The following is a 22,633-nucleotide window of genomic DNA, read 5'->3' on the forward strand; positions in this document are numbered from 1 at the left end:
CCCGTCCAGGATTGTGCCCAACAGCCCAGGAGACTGCTTCGGCATCACTGACGCTCCGTACAGAATATGGTCCCAATGGATTTGGATGGAACTCTGCTGTTGGAGTTTTCTCTTTCTCTCTCTCTCTCTCTCTCTCTCTCTCTCTCTCTCTCTCTCTCTCTCTCTCTCTCTCTCTCTCTCTCTCTCTCTCTCTCTCTCTCTCTCTCTCTCTCTCTCTCTCATATTTCTTGTGCATCTTGTTGCATCATGATCCGTTCAGTTTACCAGCTCTTCCACGAGCCTCGACTATGTATACAACAACAAAAACGCTTGAAAGGAACTTATGACAACACAAAGTAGGACAAAATTGATGGAAAACATTCGAGCGATAGTTAATGATAAAGAAGAATAAGAATCAAAACAATTATCAACTAGAGTAATTTGACTGCGCGCAGTCGACGGGTATGCCTCCAGTCTCCCACACAAACACTTGGGTATTGACATATTTGACCCTTGACCTTTATCATATCTGGCCCAAAATCTAATCATTTAATTGTCACGTCCAACTTTACCTTTGTACCAAGTTTGATGAAATTCTGTCCAATATTTCTTGAGTTAGGGTGTAAACAGTAAAATTTCAGAGTTTAACCTTGACCTTTGACCCTTGACCTTTATCACATCTGGCCCCAAATTTAATCACTTAATTGCCCTGTCTTACTTTACCTTTTTACCTAGTTTGATTACATTCTGCAATTTGCTTCTTGAGTTATCGCGTAAACGAAAATCCGGACGGACAACCCGGAAACATAATGTCTCCGGCACCCTTCGTGCGGAGGCATAAAAAAAAACCTCATCTGGAGGGTGTACCCAATTACTGGCCATTGATATTCCGAAAAACAAAAACATGATGCTCCAGTCTTCAAAAAACTCATCGAAGAAGAAAGAAATTCAGACATTGTCCACAGAACGTAACACCTGATCCCAAAATTCCAAGAAACAACTTTCTCAACAACTTGGGAATAAAACTACAACTGAAGGTGATTTGGGAATAAATTTGTAATTAGGTCAGGGTACCTGGAGGGAAGATAGCTCGCCCACTCTTCATGAAAAAACACCTTGGGGTCTTTAGCGTCCACCAGATAATGCTTGCAGACGGGACTTCTGGCTTAACGTCCATCCAAGAGATCGTGTACTTAATGATACAACGCCCTGCCAGTGAAGCACGAATCCCAGGGTAGCCAACAGGTTGAAACAAAAAAAAAGGTGGACTGTTTGAAGGTGGTGGTTGGGAGGAAGATGGAGTAATGGGATGAGAGACATGAACACCACCAACCTCCAAATTCCATCGACACCACTTCAGATATCTATCTGATGTCGCTGTCACATGAGACTCAATTGATCCATCAAAAACAATCAGAGAGGTAAATGGAAATACGTATTATATAGATATTGACCAGACCATTTATTTGCTTCAATAATGATAATAATATAGTAATACATTTGTGTTGAACTTGTATGGAATCCTTTCAACATCAGTGCCTGTGTGAGAACACCTCTGAAGAAAGTGAAGCCTTTGATCCAAAGCATGGCTTTCTTTATTCAACTGAATGAAGCAGTGCTGAAACAAAGGAAACAAACGCACAACATTAGAAAACTAGAAGGGCACTCAGTAGGGCGCATACCTCTGCCACGTAATGCCTGATCCACGAGAACATATCGGGCCCAATACATTTTTGAAATATCATGCTACACAATACTATATCATCTCAATGGTGAAGAATCACTTTAAAAATTAAAAAATTCTCGTATCCAGATCCGTATTTAGATCTTCACTAAAATCGAATCAATTCGTCCTTGCCACACACCCAAGCCGTCCACCAAGTTTCATCCGAATCCGTCCAAAAATTTTTAGATATCCTGCAACTTCGGTGGCGGAGGCAATGAAGGATAAGAGCAAGATGAGTTATAACCATAAAACAAGAGATGTGGTCCAACAAGCACTCATTGAAGGTCTTGTAAGAGTTTGTATCGCAAATGTACCAAATTCACGACATGCTCCCCATCCAGAAAGTTAAACGAATTATTTCACAGGTTTAGTTTATTAGGAGGCCAAATTACACGAGTAGATCAATGTAGTCTGGGTTCAGCCGCAGGAGACAATTGTTATTTGGTTCCATCAGTCACGATTGGAGCTCCAGCAGGAATTCCGCAGTCCTCTGCAGAAGGCAAAAAGTTAGGCGTGGGTATTCCTTTGCGAAAAGTTGGTCCAGAGTCCATGTGTTCTGTAGGAGTTGTTACCTGCTTCGTCAACACCCGGAAAATCGCCTCGAGGTGCCAGGTGTCGTATGGACACTATGGTCTCGTCTCCCTACTGTCAGGAAGTTGAACATGGGCGTACTCAGGGTTCACCTCCAGTTGATCAACTTCGTCGACAAAAGGGTCATACCTTGTGTGGTGCACCTGTCTCCACAGAAGAACTTTGCGGGAAAATGCGATCCAGGACGGAATGGCATGACCATTGGTAGACCGACGCTGAAACCTGAACATCCCCTTGAGAGGAGTCACATTAGTCGTAGTAGACAGCAGGGTTCACACAGAGTGAAGAGCGTCAGGGAGAACAGATTCCCACTGGGAAGTAGAAAGGTTTCTGGACTTAAGAGTAAGGGTTACAGCTTTCCAGATAATGCCACTAAATAGTTAGACCTGGCTCTTCCCCTGTGGGTTATAAGGCGTAGTATGGCTGGTGGCGATATCGCATCCATGATCAGAGTGTATGTATGCAGGCATGCCAAAGATTGAGAACAGTTGGCAAAAGCACTTGATAACCACGGTGGTGCTGAGGTCGGCACAAGGGAAAACAAAAGGGAACCTGGAGAACTCATCGATGATGGTAAGCAGGTATTTGTTTTGGGTGACTGATAGTAAGGGTCCCTTAAAATCCAAGTTGAGCCTCTAAAAAGGCTACGTTGCTTGAATCGATTTACCAGGTGGGGGTTTAAATAATCTTGGCTTTAATTAAGCGCATCCTGGGCAAGAAGCACTCATCTTTTTAATGTCATCCAGTGAGTAGAGAAGGTTGCGACATTGCACAAAATGTGCCATTTTCGTAATACGTGAGTGGCACAGTGAGTCGTGGAGCTCATATAAAGTCACGGTTAGCTGCGGAGCAGTAGATGTGTAAGAGTGTATCTGCAGCGACATTGTCCTTTCCCGGCGAATACACAACATCCTAGCTGTAGCAAGAAAGTTCAACGCGCCACCTCGTGATCTTTTCATTCTTTATTTTGCTGGCCTCTTTTTTTTTGAACATGAAGGCAACAGACTTTTGTTCTGGAATCAGCTGAAAATTATGCCCCAAAAGGTAGTGCCTCCATTTTCACAAAACTTTGACAATTGTGTATGCTTCTTTTTCCACAGCAGAGGGGCGTGTTGCTCTGATTTTGAAAGGGTTCCAGAAAAAAAAAGGCGACAGGTCGACTTGACTGATTGAGTGTGGTCGCGATGGCATGATCAGATGCATCAGTCTCCACTATGAAAGGAGCATCATCATCTATAGCCGTTACTACAACTGTCTCTGTCTCTCTTTTGAGAGTTTTGAAGGCTTCAGTAGCAGCAGCTGATAGTGGAAAGCTTTTATTTTAAATAAGTGGATAGATCTTCTTTGAGAATTTTGACAATCCATTGCGAATAGTAAGGGAACATGCCTACTTCCTGAAGTAGAGATGGCAGATCGTGCAGTAGTGGACATTCCAAAGACATTCAGGCTCAGGTCGAACCAGAGCCATTGCTGATAGAGTAACCAAGAAGATCGATGGAATTCACAGAAAAGACGCTCTTATCAGTATTGAAGGAAAAGTTGTACTAATTGGCGGCTTGAAGGAATCTCACAAGATTGGTGTCATGCTCTTGTGTGCTCCTGCTGCAAATAGTGACATTGTCCATGTGGGCAACTTAATCGTGGAGATTTTCCTCAGCTATGATGTTGTCTATTGTGCGTTGCAAGCTTGCAACGCTGTTCATTACGCCAAAGGGGATTCGGAGGAACTGGTACAGTCTATGCCCTATGGTTCGCTTCTAAGGCACTGTACTGTCTTTCTTCTTCCTTAATTGCGATCTGGTGGTCGGGGCTACATAGATCTAGTATGCTGAAGATCTGGTATTTGGAAATTTTTCCTATCATCTCATCAATTTGTGGGAGGGGGTAGGCAACCAAGAGGGTGAGTTGGTTGATTGTCTGAGAGTAATCCACAACCAGCCGCTTTTTCTGGTGCTCATTGGTGGTCACGAGCACTTATGCTCACCATGGAGATTTGCTGGCCTCAATGACTCCTTCATCTAACAGCCTCTTCATCGCAACCTGTATAAGCTTGGTATCCACAGCTGTAAACCGCCTGGACTTGATGGCGATAGGTTAGCAGTCAGGCATGAGGTTAGAGAACAGTGACAGTGGAGGTTCCAAGGTAGTAGCTTGGCTGCATACCTTAAGGGAGGGTTTATCACCATAAAAAGGAATCTCGACACTAACGTGGTGCCTCAAGAAATCATGTGCTAATATCAAGTGAGCACACAAGTCCCGGAGGGCAGCGAGTTTCTTGCTGCGGTAAACACAGCCTCCATGCATGAGTTCCACAAGGCAGTATCCTCGGGCCTTTGTGGAAAAGGATGTAGAGACCATGTAGACGTTGCTCATTGATGGAGACAGTTTGAGATTGTGAGATTTCACAAAACGTTGACTCACAAAACTTTCTGACCTACCTGTAGGCTAGTCATTTTAGCCTCATATTTGGCCAAACTTGGAACAAATTACAACAGAATTTTTTCCACCACAATGCATTTCTTTGAGGTCCCTAGAACACCATACTAAAAGTCCCAAAAAATCCCTATAGGGGAAAGACGTCTAATTTGCATAAATCCAAGATGGCTACCAAATTCAATATTTCAATATATTTTTATTGTATTTTTTCAGCTTATCAACTACCTGACAGAAAGGTCCCCTTTTGTTGAGAATGAGTCACTGTTTAACATAGCTAATGGCATGACAGCCCAGGAAGGAGTCAACGTTGAAAGATCAAGAGAAATTGGAGAAAAGGTTCTCTCCTCAATGTTGGGCAAATCTGTAGAAGCTTTCAAATTCCGCAAAGCTGACCAAGCAGTCACGTTAGCATCACGATCAACTGTAAAGGTCTTGGGTAAATCTGTTACTGTAGATCCCCAGCTGTTATTTCAGCGACTGATTACTGTTCGAGACCGCTACCAAGATGTGCCATCTCTGTTCCAGTATGAACTCTGTAGTTACCCCCCTGCATTGTTTGAATCATCTTGTCTCCCTCTGCAGCCAAAGAAGGCAGTCCTTGCGGATACCCTTTGGAAAGCTGTGCCAGAAGAGCAACGCAAACCCAGCGGAGATGTCCAGTACGTTCTTGATGGCGGAGCATTGCTTCATAGAGTGCCATGGCCTCGAGGATCTACTTTTGAGAGTGTGAGCCAGCTGTATGTTAGATATGTGACACAGAAATATGGTCCTGCTGCCATTGTGTTTGATGGATATAGCGATGATCCAACGATTAAAGATGCCACCTACCTAAGGAGAACAGCAAATTGTGCAGGAGTTGAAGTGCACTTCACAGGTGGCATGGTTCTCCAATCTAAGAAAGAGGAGTTTCTGAACAACAAAGCCAACAAGCAGCGCTTCATATGCTTTGTAAGTGACAAACTGGAAAGAGCAGGATGCAGCGTTGACCATGCGAAGGACGATGCTGATGTCCTTATCGTCCAGACAGCTGTTGCATCTGCCAGAAGCAAGGATACTGTTGTAATAGGAGATGACACAGACTTGCTAGTTCTTCTGCTTCATCATGCTGAAATGAATGCACATGAGCTTTTCTTGAGATCTGAGTCAAAGAAATCAGCTCCACAACAAACCAGATCATGGTGCATCAAGCAAACAAAGGGGTCACTAGGCCCTCACATATGTGATCATATCCTCTTCATTCACGCCTTCCTCGGCTGCGATGTGACATCACGTCCATTTGGATTGGGGAAAGGATTAGCTGTAAAGGAGATAAAGAAAGCGAAATTCCATGAACAAGCTGAGGTCTTCAACTCTGTAGAAGCAGCAAAAGATGAGCTGGTGGTAGCTGGAGAAAAGGCACTTGTATCCCTGTATGGTGGTGGAGATGAACGACTCGACGCTCTACGCTACAGAAAGTTTTGTGAGAAAATCTCCAAGGGAAAATCTCACGTGGAGCCCCAAACTTTGCCACCAACATCTGCAGCTGCCGTTTATCACAGCCTTCGTGTTTATTTCCAGATAATGCAGTGGAAAGGAACAAACAGAACTATGAAGCCAGGAGAATGGGGCTGGCATGTCGTAGATGGTAAATATCTACCTAAGCAGACTGACAAATCTCCAGCACCAGCTGAACTACTGAATGTCATATGCTGTGGCTGCAAGACTCAATGCAGCACAAACAGGTGCACATGTCGTCACCACGGCCTCCTCTGTAGTGATGTGTGCACAGAATGCAGAGGAATAAGCTGCAGGAATTCTGAAGCACCAGACTTAAGTAACAATTGATAGATATTACCTGCACAAGAGGTGTAAAGAACAGACATCCTACAGTAAGGGCAATCTAAAAACCAAAGTATAGTTACAGGGGCAGGACTTCAAGGGGAGCATCAGAAGTGGCTTGAATTAATAAAAATAAAATGTGGTATTAATAGATTATAATTTTTGTAATCCTTTTATTGCAATAATTCATAAAATGTGGACACCAAGCCCAGGTTTCATGTCTTTCAACAAGGTACAGGGCATACATTTAATTGATGTAAGAATGACTCAGAAAGAAAACAGTGACTGACTTTTTTATACTTAATTAGAAGTGACATTTTAGTTGATAAAGAGTTCTTTCAATGTACATCGATGCTTTATTAATCGATGTGCCCACTGTCCATGTTAAATATTGTATGATAACAGGGTGACTGATGATTCTACAATGCCTTTTATATGATTGCTGTTGTACATTCCACACCATACTTCGATATTTAATCATCCAGTAACCACCGAATCCATTCATAACATATACAAAATTGTAAAATTTTAAATTCAAGTAAAAACAGTGTCGCACTTCTTTGGTTGAAATTTCTTTGAAATGATTGTTGTTAGTTTTCATAGAGTTTCCCATATTTAAATGAAAATAATTATGATTGCTATAGCGCCCTCTTACCCACAATATACTGAAGCTCCCCTTTAAATCAGATGATTATATCTTATTTCTAGTGGTCTCTTTATATCATCATGTCATGCAACTCTTTTGGTGCCATAATTTGCTGAAGTAAAGAGATTTTCTTTAACTAAAAATTAATTTAAAGATTATTTATAATTAAAACCAGCCTATAATAGGATCAGCATATGCATTCGGCGGCCATTTTGAAAATATGCTAATTAATATGCAAATGAACCTGTCATCAAATAAAATTGTAACCTTTTCCAAATGAAAGCCCAAGGGCAAAAACCCCACTCTAGAACTTTAAAACATTCAAATTGCCCTTCTACAAGTCACATTATACCAAATTATTGAATTTTGGCAGCCATTTTGGAATAATGCAAATTAGCCGTCTTTCCCCTATCAGGATTTTTTGGGACTTTTAGTATGTTGTTTTGGGGACCTCAAAGAAATGCATTGTGGTGGAAAAAATTCTGTTGTAATTTGTTCCAATTAAAAGTTAAAATGACTGGACTACTGTGTCCACAAGTGCCCTGATAGTCAGTCCATTGACTTGAATTTTCAGAAGGGCCTTTGAGAGGCATGCAGGTGATGCTGCTGAGACTGTTGCAAGCTGCGGTATTGCAGCAGAGGTGGATTCGGAGGTTGATGATTTGCAGACCTTTGCAAAATGACCTTTCTTTGAGCAAAGATTGCAGATTGCATTCTTGGCAGGGAATTTATGCCGAGGAAGTTTATTATGACCGCAGAAGAAACGTTTTGCGGTCACTGTGGTGGATGGTGGTTTGGCCGGTGCATGGGCTGCAGCAGTGGCATCTGAAGTCTCCTGGGTAGCAGTGGATGGCCCACTGTGGGTACTTGCTGTAGTTGCCATGGGGATTGAGGGTGCATCGTACGAGTCTGCCTGCTTTTGGGCCATTTCCAGAGTGCGGGCCTGGTCAAAGGCAGACTGCAGATCTAGAGTGTTATTCTCCAAGAATCGCTGGTGGATATGAGTGTATTTCAGTCCATTGATAAAGGAGTCTCTGATGTAGTCATCATGGCATTGTGTGGCTGTTACATCACGGAAGATGCAATCTTTGCTGAGGTGCTTTAGCACTTGGAAATATTGGTCGAGTGTCTCACCAGATTTCTGCCTCCGAGTGGTGAGGCTGTGTCTTGCAAAATTCTCATTCTTTGGTTTCACGTACAGTGTCTTGAGTACATCTACAGCAGCTTTGTAAGTTTCACTTTCCACTACATACTCGTGTACTGGCGGGGCCGAATAATTGATGAGTACCACTAGTTTGCCAGGAGTATGGGTATTGATATAGTCACGAGAAAGTTTTGGAATGTGTGATGCCAGTGACTCAATCGCTGAGCTGCTATGCTGGAGTTGGGGTCGGCATCAAACTGTTCGGGCCTGAAGAACTTATCCATCGTTGAAGGTATCCAGGTGACGGTTCACATTTGAATAAATTGAAGTTAAGCCTTAGATCCAAAGCATGGCTTTATTCAACTGAACGAAGCAGTGCTGAAACAAAGAAAACAAAACCAAAACATTATGAAATGAAAGTTAAGAGCAAGATGAGTTATAACATTGAAACATGAGATATGGTCAAACAAGCACTCGTTGAATGTCTAGTAAGAGTTCGTTTAGCAAATGTACCAAATTCACAACATACAAAGGTGAATACCTTCATTTGAAGAGGTTCATGACCCTTGCACCAAGCAGGTTCTACAGTGTTGCCTTGCCATGATGATTATCATAGATACTGGATCAAACTACAAAAACAACAGATATGCATAAAAATGGTCGATTGGCGATGAAACTCTGTATAGGTGGTCGATTTGGTATAAAACTCATTCGGCATTCGATTGGGCATAAAGGGTACATTCGTCACATTACTCGGTAGGCGACATGGATTTGGTATAAAAGGGTTTGGTAATGTAACATCACATTAGTGATGTAACTCAGTAGGGGATATGGATTTGATGTAAAATGGTGCATTAGTGACATAACTCGGTAGGTGACATAGATTTGGTATAAAAGGGTACATTAATGACGTAACTCGGAAAGAGAATGGATTTGGTAAAAAAAAAAAAAAGGGTATATTAGTGACATAACTTGGTCAGCGATATGGATTTCGTATAAAAGGGTATATTGGTGATATAACTCGGTAGGGGATATGGATTTGGTATAAAAGGGTATATTAATGATATAACTCAGTCGGTGACATAGATTTGGTATAAAAGGGTATATTAGTGACATAACTCGGTAAGAGATATGGATTTGGTATAAAAGGGTATATCAATATATAACTCAGTAGGTGACATAGATTTGGGATAAAAGGGTACATTAATGACATAACTCGGTCGGTGATATGGATTTGGTATAAACGGGTAGATGAGCGACACAACTCGATAGGCATTATGGATTTGGTATAAAAAGGTACTCTACCAGTCAAAAGTTTTAGAACACCCTCATTTTTCCAGTTTTTACTGAAATTTAAGCGGTTTAATGTTTCATTGTACTCTGAAATTAAAGCATAGAACAAATAAACAATTGGAAATAAAAAAGAAATCATGGAATCGTTTTGTTGAACAAAATATAATCTAAATTTTTGACTCATCAAAGTAGCCACTTTTTGCAGATATAACAGCGGAACATACTCGTGGCATTCTTTCCACAATGGAAATCAAATATTGTTTGGAAAGTTCTTCCCAACACTGTTGCAGAAGTTCCCACAAATGTGTTGCACTTGTAGATTGCTTTGCTTTCACCATTCTGTGCAGTTCATCCCAAACCAGCTCGATTGGGTTTTACGTCTGGAGACTGTGCTGGCCATTCCATGATTTGAAGCCTATCGTCTTGTTCTTTTCTTCTAAGGTAGTTCTGACATAGCCTGGAGGTATGTTTTTGGTCGTTATCTTGCTGTAGGATGAACCCCTGACCAAGTAGGCATAGACCAGAGGGCATTGCATAGCACTTCTAAATGCTGTGGTGGACCTTTTGGCTCAGGATGCAGTGACTCTGTGCAAGTCGCCGACTCTGGATCCAGCAAAAGAATCCCAGATCATCACACTTCCTCCTCCATGTTTGACAGTTGGTGTCACACTGAGGAACCATCCTTTCACCTACTCGACGGCGTACAAAAACCCTGTGTGATGAACCAAATATTTCAAATTTTGATTCATCGGTCCATAAGACCTTCTTTCAGTTTTCAGTCGTCCACTGGCAGTGCTTCATGGCCCAGGCAAACCTCTTTTTCTTATTTTGCCATCTTAGCAATAGCTTTCTTACTGCAACTTGACCTGTCAAACCTGCAGCTCGAAGTCTTCTCTTCAAAGTTTAAACTGAGACTTCCTTACTTCGACCAGTGTTCAGCTGTGAGCCGCCTATCACGCAAGCTGTTGACTATCAGAAACTTGTCTTCTGATTGTGTTGTGGCTTTGGGTCTGCCAGACCTCTTCCTGTCAGAGTTTCCTCCAGTTTCCAAGTGCCTTTTGATGGTGGAGGAAACTGTACTCACTGACACCTTGGTTTCTTTGCAATTTCTCGAAAGGAAAGACCTACACTTTTAAGGGTTATAATGCTCTGTCTGTCTTCCTTTGTTAATTGTCTTTTTCTCGCCATTATCACAGAAATGTACTACTTCCTGCAGTGCAATATGGTCCAAATAATGCTTCAGAGGGTATAGCAATAGTCTGTTCTAACACTGCTTTTGTACAGACAGAGGGTTGGTAACGAATCAACAAAAGTTGGGACACCTGTAGGAATTGTTTGCATCAACTTTCAAGGCTTAATTTACTTCCATTGCTGCAGAACAGCTACAGTTGCTAACCCATTACTTGTTCCCTGAAAAGGGCTTTTTTAACAGCTCTGAAATTTACATTATTTTTCAGTTTTTGGAAACCTAAACTTTTTTTTTAACCTCTGGCAGTTTACCGCTTAGCTTTGTACCATTTCAGGATATTCACTGGACTTGAACTGCTTAAATTTCAGATAAACTGAAAAATGGGGGTGTTCTAAAACTTTCGACCGGTAGAGTATATTAGTGACACAGCTCGGTGGGCGATATGGATTTGGTGTAAAATGATGCAATCGTGACATAACTCGGTTGGCGACATAGATTTGGTATAAAAGGGTACATTTGAGACATCTCTAGTAGGCATTATGGATTTGATGTAAAAGGGTATATTAGTGATATAACTCAGTAGGCGATATGGATTTGATATAAAATGGTGCATGAGTGACATAACTCGGTTGGTGACAAAGATTTGGTACAAAAGGGTATATTAGTGACATAACTCGGTTGGCGACATAGATTTGGTATAAAAGGGTAGTCTCGCCGCTATTGCACAAATCGGTAAAGTTAGCTTCAATTTGCAACATGTCCAATAAATGGTACTTCTTGCCAACAAAGTTTCAGTTTCTCTAACTTTGACACAACATCACCTCAATTGCATCGATGAATAAAAGTGTCTGTCATGGTCTCAAATTGCTGAACTTCGAGCATCTCTCCCCAAGAAACTGTTACAAAATCTAAGGTTCAAATTTATTACAAACGAACGCGATAGCTTGAAGTTCTTTCTCAATCTGTTCATATCTCTCTGCTGATATTAATGCTCTTGATGCATAGTGACTTGTTGTCCATCCTGCATCATTGATGCACCAAGTCCAGATCGAGATGATTCATATTGTCATGTGCTTTCTTCCTTGAGATTGGAGTAACGCAGGATTGGTGTGATGGTGACCGCTACTTTGAGTCATTGCAACACCGAGTCTTCTGATTTGTTCCAGCCACAACCTTTAAATGCATCCTTCTGTGTTAAATCTCTAAAGTGGTTGCATGATATCTGACACATGCAGGAGAAACTTCCTCTGATATTTAGGAAGTCCAAGTCCGTAATTGTTGTATCCTACACCATCAGTTGGTGATGGCATCTTGAAAATTTCTTAAACTTTAGTGAGATCAACACAAAGTCCTCTTCAAGTTGCAACATGTCCAATAAATGATACTTGTTGCCGACAAAGTTTCAGTTTCTTGAACTTTAACACAACACCACGTCCATTGCATCGATAAATAAAAGCTTCCGTGTGTCTGTCGTGGTTTAAAATTGCTTCTTCGGGCATCTCTCCAAAATGAACTGTTCTGAAATCATCTGCAGTGACCTCTAGAACTTGCAGTCCTTGCACTAGCTTATGCATCATGTGTTGGAAGAATTCTGGCATTGAGCTGATCCCAAATGTCATGCGCTTCCAGTGATTTCGACCAAAAAAATGCGTGGAATCTGGTAAGGTATGACGATCGTTCATCGAGACTCACGTACCAAACCGATTACCGATGGTGAGAATATTGAAAACTTTAGCACTGGGTAGACGTGTAGCAACAACTTCAATAGTTGGGGGAAGATAATGCGCTCGTTTTATGGACATCTTTTGGATCCAAGATGTGTAGCATGCTGTCTTAGGGACAAAGACCTTCTAACTAATCCAAGAGGTTGGCATTGTTACAGGAGCAATGAGGTCCTGTCCGACCTGACTATCCAGTGTTTTCTTCAGCTCATCCCAGCATATCAATGGCGTATCACCAGGCCAATGGGCCAACCACATGCCTCGTGGTTGCAGTAGGTTGATTGGCATCTCAAGGAAATAGGAATGGGCTGGAAAACTGCCTCTGGGATGGCCATATAGTGGTCCTTGTGGTATCAGCGGAGAGTGGACATGGCGACACGTTGCTCTTTCCCTCTTGTCTTTGTCTATGTCTCTTCTCCCTCTCCCTCTCTCTCTCTCTCTCTCTCTCTCTCTCTCTCTCTCTCTCTCTCTCTCTCTCTCTCTCTCTCTCTCTCTCTCTCCAACTCAGTCATAGCCCTGACTTTGTGAAGGCGGAGCTACACCATCCTGCATGTGGGGGATCTCTGGTTCGCTCCAGGGAGATCGATTGGCTGTCTCCATGCCCCAGGCTTGTTTGAAAGATGGCTGGGGTTATACAATGACAACAACAACAACAACAATGAGGTCAACAGTTCTGTGGTGTTAAGATATGAGTCATCTGAAATGCCTTACCAGCAGCAGTCCTAATGGCACCAACAGAAGACTCATTTAAGAGGGTGCTTGACTCTCATATAGGATTCAATATCCCATAGTATCCATCCATCCATCCATCCATTGAGACCACACTCTGTGCAGAGTGTTGGTGCTGCTTAAGCAGTCTCCTTCGCTATTGGGTACAATCCTGGACAGGTCGCCACTCCGACACAGGATACCAGCTATCTGGCACTCATTTTGCCGACCTCAGAAGGATGGCAGGAAGAGTCAACCCCACCTGGTATTAATTCAACAGTAAAGGGGGATTTGAACTCAGGATCCTAGGATCCCAAGCCCACCACCCTAACCATTAAACCAATGGACCATGCTCTCGGCTTTTACTCTTCTCTCCTTCCACCTGTACTTGTGTCATGAGAGCTTGTACCTATCTGGTCAAGTTCTCAACCTGGGTAGCCAAGGTGAGCACTTGGTCTGGTTGAGGTGCAAGTTCCTGTTGAGGTTTTGAAACAGCGACTATGTGTATATGCACATTCGAGAACAAACTAGAAGAGACTTTCATGATGTTGTCGGCAAGGTCCACCAGTTGAACGATGTCGACAGCCTCTTTAGTTGAGGTCAAGATCAGTTAGACGTTAGTGGGAAGTCTTTTGAGAAATAGCTGTTTGAAGATGGTATTCTCCATTGTATTGTCCCCAAGCAGCTGGCTCATCCTTCACAAAACTTGAGAGGGTATTCTGTCACCAAGGTTTTTATAAATGATGAGTTGGTGAGGTGTCTTTTGCTCCGAAGCTAAGTACATCTGATTAGTTCAGCCTTTAGTTTGGTATAATGTTCCGATGCTTGAGGAGCATGAAGGAGGTCCCTCAGTTCTTGCAATATTTCTGGCTGGTGAGATCCAACAACATCGGCAAAACGTGTATCCTGGGTGGTGACATGCCTGGTCAGGAACTGTGCTTCAACTTGTGCAAACCACAATGTAGGATCATTGGGCCAGAAGTGAGGGAGTTTTAAACTAATGGATGCTACCGGTGATGGGGATGTGTCAGCAAATGCATCTTGGTGGATGTTGTCGTCGAACATAGCTTCGACAGACATGACAACAAGAGATCACATGGGAGTTACCAATAAAGAGAATAGAGTTATCGACTTCCACTCACCGCTAAAGTTTGATGACTTTGTCCAGTCTGAGCGGTGTCCCATATGCTGTTGAGCTTGAGTGTGGGTGAATACAGTCACAAGTTCAAAAAGAAGCAAGAAATGGCGTATCACCAGTGGGTCAATTCGGCGTCATGTCCATGTAAAAATATGATCCGGTCGGTGACTCCGGTGTCATAAATGGCTGGTGCCTGTGTGAATAAGCTGTTCACCAAAAGGGGTTCGATGATCGTAGTCCCACGGTTGAAAGGAGTGAAAACTTACCGAAGATAGGGCTACGATGCGACAGGTGGTACGAAGCTGTGGGTGCAGAGAGCAAAGTGCTGCTGGAGGAAAGAGCCATGAACAAACACCTGGAACGAAACTCCATGAGTCAAGAACGGAAATGCTTCGCTGAAGATAGGGCTGTGAATGCGGTTTAACTCCAGTGAAACTCGAGTCCGTGAGTCATTTCCACAATGGTGTAAATAGCGAGCTGTAAATAGGGGCCATATTCGTCACACTGTCTTCTGTTAATGCATTCCTCACTGTTTGTTCCTCCAGAGTGAGTTCGAAGAATGCGATAGTAGTGTGGGGCAAAATGATTGGTTAGAAACCAGATTTTTTAAAAAAAATCATGCCAACACAACTGCCATTGGTTGGACAAGTGAATGCAACTAAGTTCATGGTGGAAAAGCACTAACAAGTTGGCACCATGAAAAGTACACTGCAGTCCTAAAGTGGTACCACCTGCACAGGTTTTGATCCCTTGTCAGTTTCGTCACAATGGTTGTATGGTTTTATTAATGGCTGCCAATTGTTTAATTAAGCACTGTTCTCAAGGAGTGTGTATTTCACTTATCATGAATCCAACATGTCAGGATCATTGTCTAGAATCACCTGCAGTTCTCCTAGCTTATTGAACAATGAATCGCTATTTTAAAGAGCACTTCCAATCGATCCGCATCCTTTGCTAACTTTCTCTAACTTTTTGCTAACTTTCTCTAACTTTCTGCTTCCATCATCTTCATTTAGTAGACGTAGTAAATTGGTAGTGACGAGCTTGTAAAACCATTTCGAGTTGCGTTTGGTTTTTTTGTTCTTGCATATGGAAACTTGGCTGCCGGGTAGCTATCATTTCTTGGAGCGCGGCTGTGCTGCTGATGCTGTGCCCCCCTCCACCGCTACACCGGTGCAGCTCATGTCACCGACCTCGGAAGGATGACAGGTTGAGTCGACCCCACCTGGTGTTAATTCAGCAGCCAACAGGGGCTTTAACTCAGGACTCCAGGATCCCAAGCCAATCACCCTCACCACGAAGCCAACACCAGGCTTTGCGTTTGGTAAAAAAAAACAACAACACAATAAATGCTGTTCATGTTGTGCAAACCTCCCTCGAATGTGATTTAATACTTTCGTGATATGCTTTGGTTCTTTAATAATGAAGAGTGTACACCGTGCCTTTAACCTTGATTGTGTTTTGTCGCTGAGACTATTACAGGAAATCAAATCCGGATCACAGAGGTACAGGACACACAATTCACCTCATACGTCATAATAGGACACCCATCTTCTTCTTCTTCTACTTCTTCTTCTTCTTCTTCTTCTTCTTCTTCTTCTTCTTCTTCTTCTTCTTCTTCTTCTTCTTCTTCTTCTTCTTCTTCTTCTTCTTCTTCGTTTTTCACTTTTTCCTGAATTCCCATTCCATCCTCGAACGCCCTCTTGTGTGCAAATTACAAAGTGGGATTAGATCATTTACCCGGTCAATATACGGAAGGGGACACAACACCGTCACCATGTGGGCCAATTCTTGTCCAGCACAGTACGTGCATTTTTAAAAAAATTTTTGTTGCTCTTCTCTTCACCACTCTTCTTCCTCTCCTTTTTCAGACAAGGAATTTTGTCCATTCTGGAAGTAGCCATTCAGCCATTAACTAATATTTTTCTTTCCTTTATTTTCCACATCGTGCCTCATTCGTGCACGCCATTACATCAATCCGTGCTCATTCTCTTTTTTTTTTTTATTGATAATGACATTGTCATGGAAGAATTCTTAATTCGTCGGCTCTTGCTTCTATAGTTAAAGAAACGAGCAAACCATTATCTGCCTTTTGTGCGCATAGTTAGATATCTTTGTAGTTTAGCTCCACATAACCGTAATTTGTTCAAAACAAATGAGGCGGTGAGTAAGGCACAGGACGTCCAATGAGCTGTTGTCTCTGCGCGCTTCTGCCGGAGAGATACTTTTTAATTGCCATGTTAACAGTTAACATTATTTTATCGTGCCTTGTTGGTACACGATATCAACCAATAAAATGTTTGCGTGACAATAAAAACACATGTTCGACGGTGTTTCAGCTTCGTGATTGTTGTTGTTTCTTGATGGAGACAGCTGTTGCCCACGTTGAGCGAGGGGCGGGGCCACGGACTGACGAGGTGCGCCGTGATGTCCGTTTTTATTATTTAATTTTGTAATTTATTCGTTTGCTTGTTGTGACATAATGTTAGTCAATTTCCTTCTAGCAAATAGATTGTAATTCTGTGGAATTATCATACTTTATTCGTCGTGTGGTCAGTGGAAGCTTGAGAATTGTTGATTTTTTTTTTCTTCTTTTGGGGGGGTCGTTATGGCGTAAAATTTTGTCCAAATACTACTAAACTGGGGGTATTTGGCAGTGCCAACAAAGCGATTTGTGTTCTCCAGTGTCGAAATAAAATAAAGCTTTTAAAGGCTGTAGCAAGGATGAAAAAAACAAAACCTCATTGAATCTCAAGTATTCCACCGTTGATGCAACGACTTTTACACCACCTTATTTAACACGTGACATTAGTTCTTCGTGCCTGTTGTTTGTGTCCTTTATCACGTCCTTGAAAACGGTAAGTTTCCTGTTTGCAATGATTTTTCAATTTTGTTTCATTGCCAGACAGGCAGACGGATCAAAACTATTACCTCGCTACTTTTGCCTGGTGTTGGCTCAGTGGTTCGGGTGGCGGCTTAGGGTCCTAGGGTCCTGAGTTCAAACCCCGTCGGCCGGTGAATTGATACACCAGGGGGTTGACTCAGCCTGTCATCCTTACGAGGTCAGCGACATGAGTACCAGTTCCAGTGTGTGTACTGGTAGAGGGGCACTGCATCAGCGACAGTCATGCTTCAAGAAATGATAGCTACCCCAGCTATCAGCTAAGCTGCCAGAAATGCCATATGACCATCACCACCACCTCGCTACTCTGCGCATGTGCATGATCAGGATGTGATTCCTTACAATTTGCCAAATTCAGAGCCAAAGTACTGTTAAACTGCAGGCTCATGTTCTTTCGTGTTCAAAACATGAAACTGTAGTTCCTTGAATCATAAACTGACGTCTGCAGTGGAGACAGACGTATTGAACAAATTGCTTAACCCGGCTGGTCGCTTCGCATGTGCAGGGTAAAAACAACCAAACTGCACAATCCTTCTGAAAAGATGGGGCCATAATGGACGTGGCATTTTTGTCTGGTCTGACCTTTATTACCTGCACCACCGAAGGTGGATGGAGGTTGTTTTCACCCCTGTCTGTCGGTTTGTTTTGTCTGTGACAAGATATCTCAAAAATTTGTGGATGGATTCAGACAAAATTTGGTGGAGGGGTTGAGTGTGTGACATGAATGAAATGATTGGATTATGGTGAAGATCTGGATCCGGTCACTAGAAATTTTTTAAAGTGATTTTTCACCATTGAGAGATGGGGCCAAAAATGATACAGTATTGCACAATAGCTCAAAAAGTTTTGGACGGATTCAAATTGAACTTGGTGGACAGGTTGGGTGTGTGACGAGGACAAATTGTTTCAATTTTGGTGAAGATCTCTGACTCTGGAAAATCCTTTTTTATCTCTTTGCTGATGACTCCACCCTCTGCCATACCATCTGCCATCCCTCAGATTGGCAAACAGCTGTCTTTTCTCTCTGCAGATCTGTATAAAATCATAAACTGTTCGAACGCTTTGAACATGTCTTTCAATCCTGACAAATCTCACACTCTCGCTATGCCTCTCTGAAAGGACCGCCTGGAACCCGCCCCCCTACCCCATCTACTTTCTCAACAATCCTCTTTAATTCCTTTCATTCAAGCTTCTGGGTCTCATTATCTGCCATGATCTTTTCTGGGAAAGCTACATTTCCGAGCTGGCCTCCAAAGCTCGTCACCCACTGGGCATCCTCCATCATGCAAAGTCCTTCCTCGGCCCACCTGAGCTCCTGACCACATACAAAGCTTTCGCCTGCGGCCTGCTGGAGTACTGCTCTCCCTTCTGGACTGTTGCTCCCACCTCACCTTTCTCAGCTTCACGCTGTAGGAACCAAGGCACTTAGGATCATTGATACCTCCCATGATGAGGCTCAGTTTTTGGGTTTCTCACTCTCACCGCAGGCAGGTCAGTGGTCTTTGTCTTCTACCGTCTCCTCTCCAGTTTTGCCCCCCCCCTTGTTCTGTCTGCGATATGTCCCCCTCCCCATATTTCCACAAGATGCTCAAGGTCTGCCAGCAACCCCCTTCTGGTAAATACCAAAATCAAGAATCACTGATTACCTTCTCTCTTTCATTCCTCTTTCCCCACCTTATGAACAAACTTCCACACTCTTTAATCCCCCTCTTCCCTCCAAGTCTTCAAAGCAGCTGTTCACCACCATCTCTTATTTTCCCCCATCCAAAACCATGATCTTTTCTCTCCCCCATTAATTCACCCCAAACCCACCTCCTTCAAATTCCCTGCTTTTCCTTCCTGAAAGTCCCTGTCACGTGAGGACCTGAATGTCCCTGTTGTGTCCATCTTGTTTACCCTGTGCACCCCCACCCCACCCCTTTCCCTTCCACAGATCTCCTAGTGTCTGTTCCGCACTGTTTTGTCCTTCCATTTCCCGCCCCTCTTGTCTCCTGCTCCCCTTATTGTACGTTCTGTGTTGGTATCCAAAAAAAAAAAAAATCCCGGATCCACATATGAAACTAGAGGGGGAGCACTCGGTAGAGTGCAAAACCTCCGCCGCCAATACTGCTAGGTCACTCAAGTGAATCTGATATTGTATTCATTCAATTTGACATCAACAGTGCTCACAGAGTTATAGTTTGCAACTTTCCCTTTTACATACTCAATTCATTCATCATAACTGGATTCCTTGAGACAGAAATTGATTTTACGTGGGTATATCCACCTGAAGTTCCAAAATCAGCCGCAATTATAATTTTGGCATGTTTTTTGTTGGAAATCACTTATAACATGTAGAAATGCAAAAAAAAAAAAAAAAAAATCGAAATTTTGTTGAAAAAAAAGTTGCAAATTTTTTTTTTTCTCTCTAACAATTTTTTTTTTGGGGGGGGGGTTGGAAATCACTTAAAACATGTAGAAATGCAAACACAAAAATTCAAATATTTTTTTAAAATGGCCGCCATAGCGGCCATATTGGACTTTGGACCAAGTCCAAAATCTAATGGCATGATCCTTGGACCATACCTAATCCCCCCACCAAGTTTCGTCGAAATCCGTCAGTTTTTCCGTAATACTGTTCACAAACAAACAAGCAGTCATAGACTGGTACTTACGAAATCATCAACTTGACCTCTGACCTTGTCTAATAAAAGCTGTCTCTAGAGAAGGTAGCGACGCAAACCAGAAGTTTTTACGATGATTCTGTTCCAAACTATCAAAAATCGAATGTTTGACCTCACTGTGACCTTGACCGTTGACCGATTTTGACCAAAATCTAATCAGCACTAGCCATCACCCTCCTGAATCACGTGGTGTAATTTGACATTGGTTGCTTCTTCCGTTCTCAAGTGATCTGTATCAAACCATCAAAATCGAATATTTGACCTCACTGTGACCTTGACCTTTAACCGATTTTGACCAAAATCTAATCAGCACTAGCCATCACCCTCCTGAACCACGTGGTGTAATTTGACATTGGTAGCTTCTTCCTTTCTCGAGTTATCGTGCCTACAAACAAACAAACAGAAACGGAAGTCATCAATATACTAACGAAATCTTTAGATTTCGTAAGTAACAAACAGACAGGGGTGAAAACAGTAACCTCCGTCCATCTTCGATGGCGGAGGTTAAAAATCGTTTGATTGATTGATTGATTGATCGATTGATTAATTAACTTACTTAATTCTGAACCATTGAGAGACGGGGCCAAAAACTATGTACAGCTTGATCTATCAAAGTTGTGGACGAGTTATGACAAAACTCGGTGGATAAGTTTGTTCGATAACGAGAACAAGCCAATTTTATTTTGGTTCAGGTCCGAATCCATATTTGGCCCATCAGTGGGCCCTTATAGGTGGAGAGGAGTTCAGGTGTGCCAAAGACGGACTTTGTATGAAGGAGGATGCCCAGTTGGTGGCTGGCTTTGGAGGCAAACTTTGAAATGTGGTTTGTCCAAGAAAGAAAGTGAGATCTCGGAGTTTGAGTGACAACTTCCTCAAGAGGATTGTTAAAAAAGTGGATGGTTGGGGTGTGGGGTTACAAACGGTCCTGAGATAGAGATGGTCATCACTGGAAGACGGTACAGCACAGATAAACAAGAGGTGGGAGCGGAAGGAAAGTCACAGCCAAGGGTTCTTCATATCAATTGTGATTTTCCTGTTCTTTTCTGGACTTTGGAGTTTAATGATTGAGAATATTTGGACCTGCCATTAATCCCCCACCTCTACCCCCACCCTCTGCTCCCTCGCCTCCCACTTCCATTTTCTTGGTCTGTGCCGGGTTTGGAATGTGGGGCCCAGGATAAAAAAGCTAAAATGTTGTTTCAACTTGGGCTCTAGAAAGGGTCTGGACATGTCCAGATGAGCAATATTTTTGATCAGTTCGAGAAAACCCACATCGCATGCAAAACTTTTTTCTCTTTCTTTTTTTTAAGTGAAAGTTTTGGCCATCATGTATACCACTTTTCTCCATCCTCCTAAATTCCTCTCCTCTTTTCTCCCCTGTCCTCCTATCCTCCTTACCTGATTGATTTATTTCTTTATTTCATTCCTTTTTCCTCTGGCCTGTCCCTACCTCCTATGCATAAGTTGATGGCATCGAAGCAGCTATTGAGCAATATGGTGGAAGATAACTGATGGGTGTTTTTTTTTTTTGATGGTCAATGGATTCGCACATGAAAACTGCATTAGTTGTCATCACATGATGTTATGCTGTCGTATTCCACAAGGGCTTTTTGGTGGGGTGGGGAGGGGGAGTATTTGACAATTGTCAAAGGCTGTGCAAACAACTTGCTTTGCTTTGCTTTGTTTTAGAAAGCAGATGTCAGATGCAAAGCTTTTGGATCGGTCACCAATGTTGAGGCAAATCGGTACATGGAGCTCACGTGCAACGAAAATTTGAGGAAGGATCACTGTGCGGTAAGAAAGACTTGTGGATGTTGGGTTGGTTTTGTGTTCTCATGTTGCATTGCTGTGCTTTGAAACTTTGCTCAATAAGTGCAATGGCATGCAAAATTGATTAAAAAAAAATGTTGTGTGGTTTGCACATGAAATGGAACACACTGTTCAGCTAAGTAATGTTTGTGAAAGAAGGCTTTCATCTGAAGGCAAGTCAAATATATAGTGAATTTTCTCCCAAATACCCTTCATCAGTGGTGAACACTTTAATTCTTTGATAGTCCCCTTATACTTCTTCCACCACTGCACAAGGTTATGGATACCCTTGTAATAATGTGATGTTGGTTGGTTCCTGATCAGGAGCGAGACCACCACTTGTGCCAATGACTATCTGACTGTGTGATACGTGCTATTGTTGCGAATCTGGAAGCCATGAGCACACAACATTCAGGTCCTATAGTTCAGTTATTTCGATAAGTGAATGTGGATAGATGGCTCCCCTTTCCCGAGTCTAAAGGCCCTGTCACACCTTGACGATTTAGCCAGCGTATGCCTGACATATGCAAAATTTGGCTAAAACGCTGGCACACGTCGCATACTTTATGGGTAAGTTTGTATACGTTGAAAGCACGCTGGCATACGTCGTAGTACGCTGGCTTTTTTTTCATAGTACGCCGAGGTGTTACACAAATTTTCCATGCTTGAAATTTTTCGACGTATGCCAGCGTATGACTCATACGTTCCACAATGCTGGCCATAAGTTGTAGGCACGTTACGCGATCGTTGACACATGTCGACACGCGTTACTTGTAAGTTACTCATCTCTCTATAATTCCAGCAGTGCGTGCGTGCGCGTGCGTGTGTGTGACCGCTGTTTCTCGACAACCGCTGGTCCAATCTAACTGA

The 22,633-nt window shown here is 42.6% G+C and overlaps 3 protein-coding genes across 3 annotated transcripts in view; 2 read left to right on the forward strand and 1 right to left on the reverse strand.

Moving 5' to 3' along the window:
* Window positions 1-241: 241 nt before the first annotated feature.
* Window positions 242-6,833, forward strand: LOC147020507 (uncharacterized). Its single transcript, XM_085895904.1, has 2 exons — window positions 242-2,869; window positions 5,315-6,833. The coding sequence occupies exons 1-2, from the start codon at window positions 2,753-2,755 to the stop codon at window positions 6,554-6,556; spliced, it is 1,359 nt and encodes a 452-aa protein (XP_085752030.1). The 5' UTR covers window positions 242-2,752; the 3' UTR covers window positions 6,557-6,833.
* LOC147020508 (uncharacterized) lies at window positions 6,834-8,592 on the reverse strand (the record flags this gene model as incomplete). The annotated part of the gene is made up of 1 exon (XM_085895905.1): window positions 6,834-8,592. A coding segment is annotated over one exon (888 nt), but the record flags the coding sequence as incomplete, so codon positions are not given.
* An 8,130-nt stretch (window positions 8,593-16,722) lies between these two features.
* The window catches only part of CCNP (cyclin P), a 106,563-nt gene continuing 100,652 nt past the window's right edge, over window positions 16,723-22,633 (forward strand). The window contains exons 1-2 of the mRNA XM_085895906.1: window positions 16,723-16,806; window positions 21,644-21,748. Of these exons, the coding sequence (XP_085752032.1) occupies window positions 16,753-16,806; window positions 21,644-21,748 (159 nt within the window). The 5' untranslated portion in view covers window positions 16,723-16,752. The remainder of the gene's footprint in view (window positions 16,807-21,643; window positions 21,749-22,633) is intronic.

Source organism: Eptatretus burgeri, chromosome 9 (genome assembly GCF_056783735.1).
Source record: "Eptatretus burgeri isolate ZD-2024b chromosome 9, Ebu_testis_v1, whole genome shotgun sequence".
In the NCBI taxonomy this organism is placed as follows: Eukaryota; Metazoa; Chordata; class Myxini; order Myxiniformes; family Myxinidae; genus Eptatretus; species Eptatretus burgeri.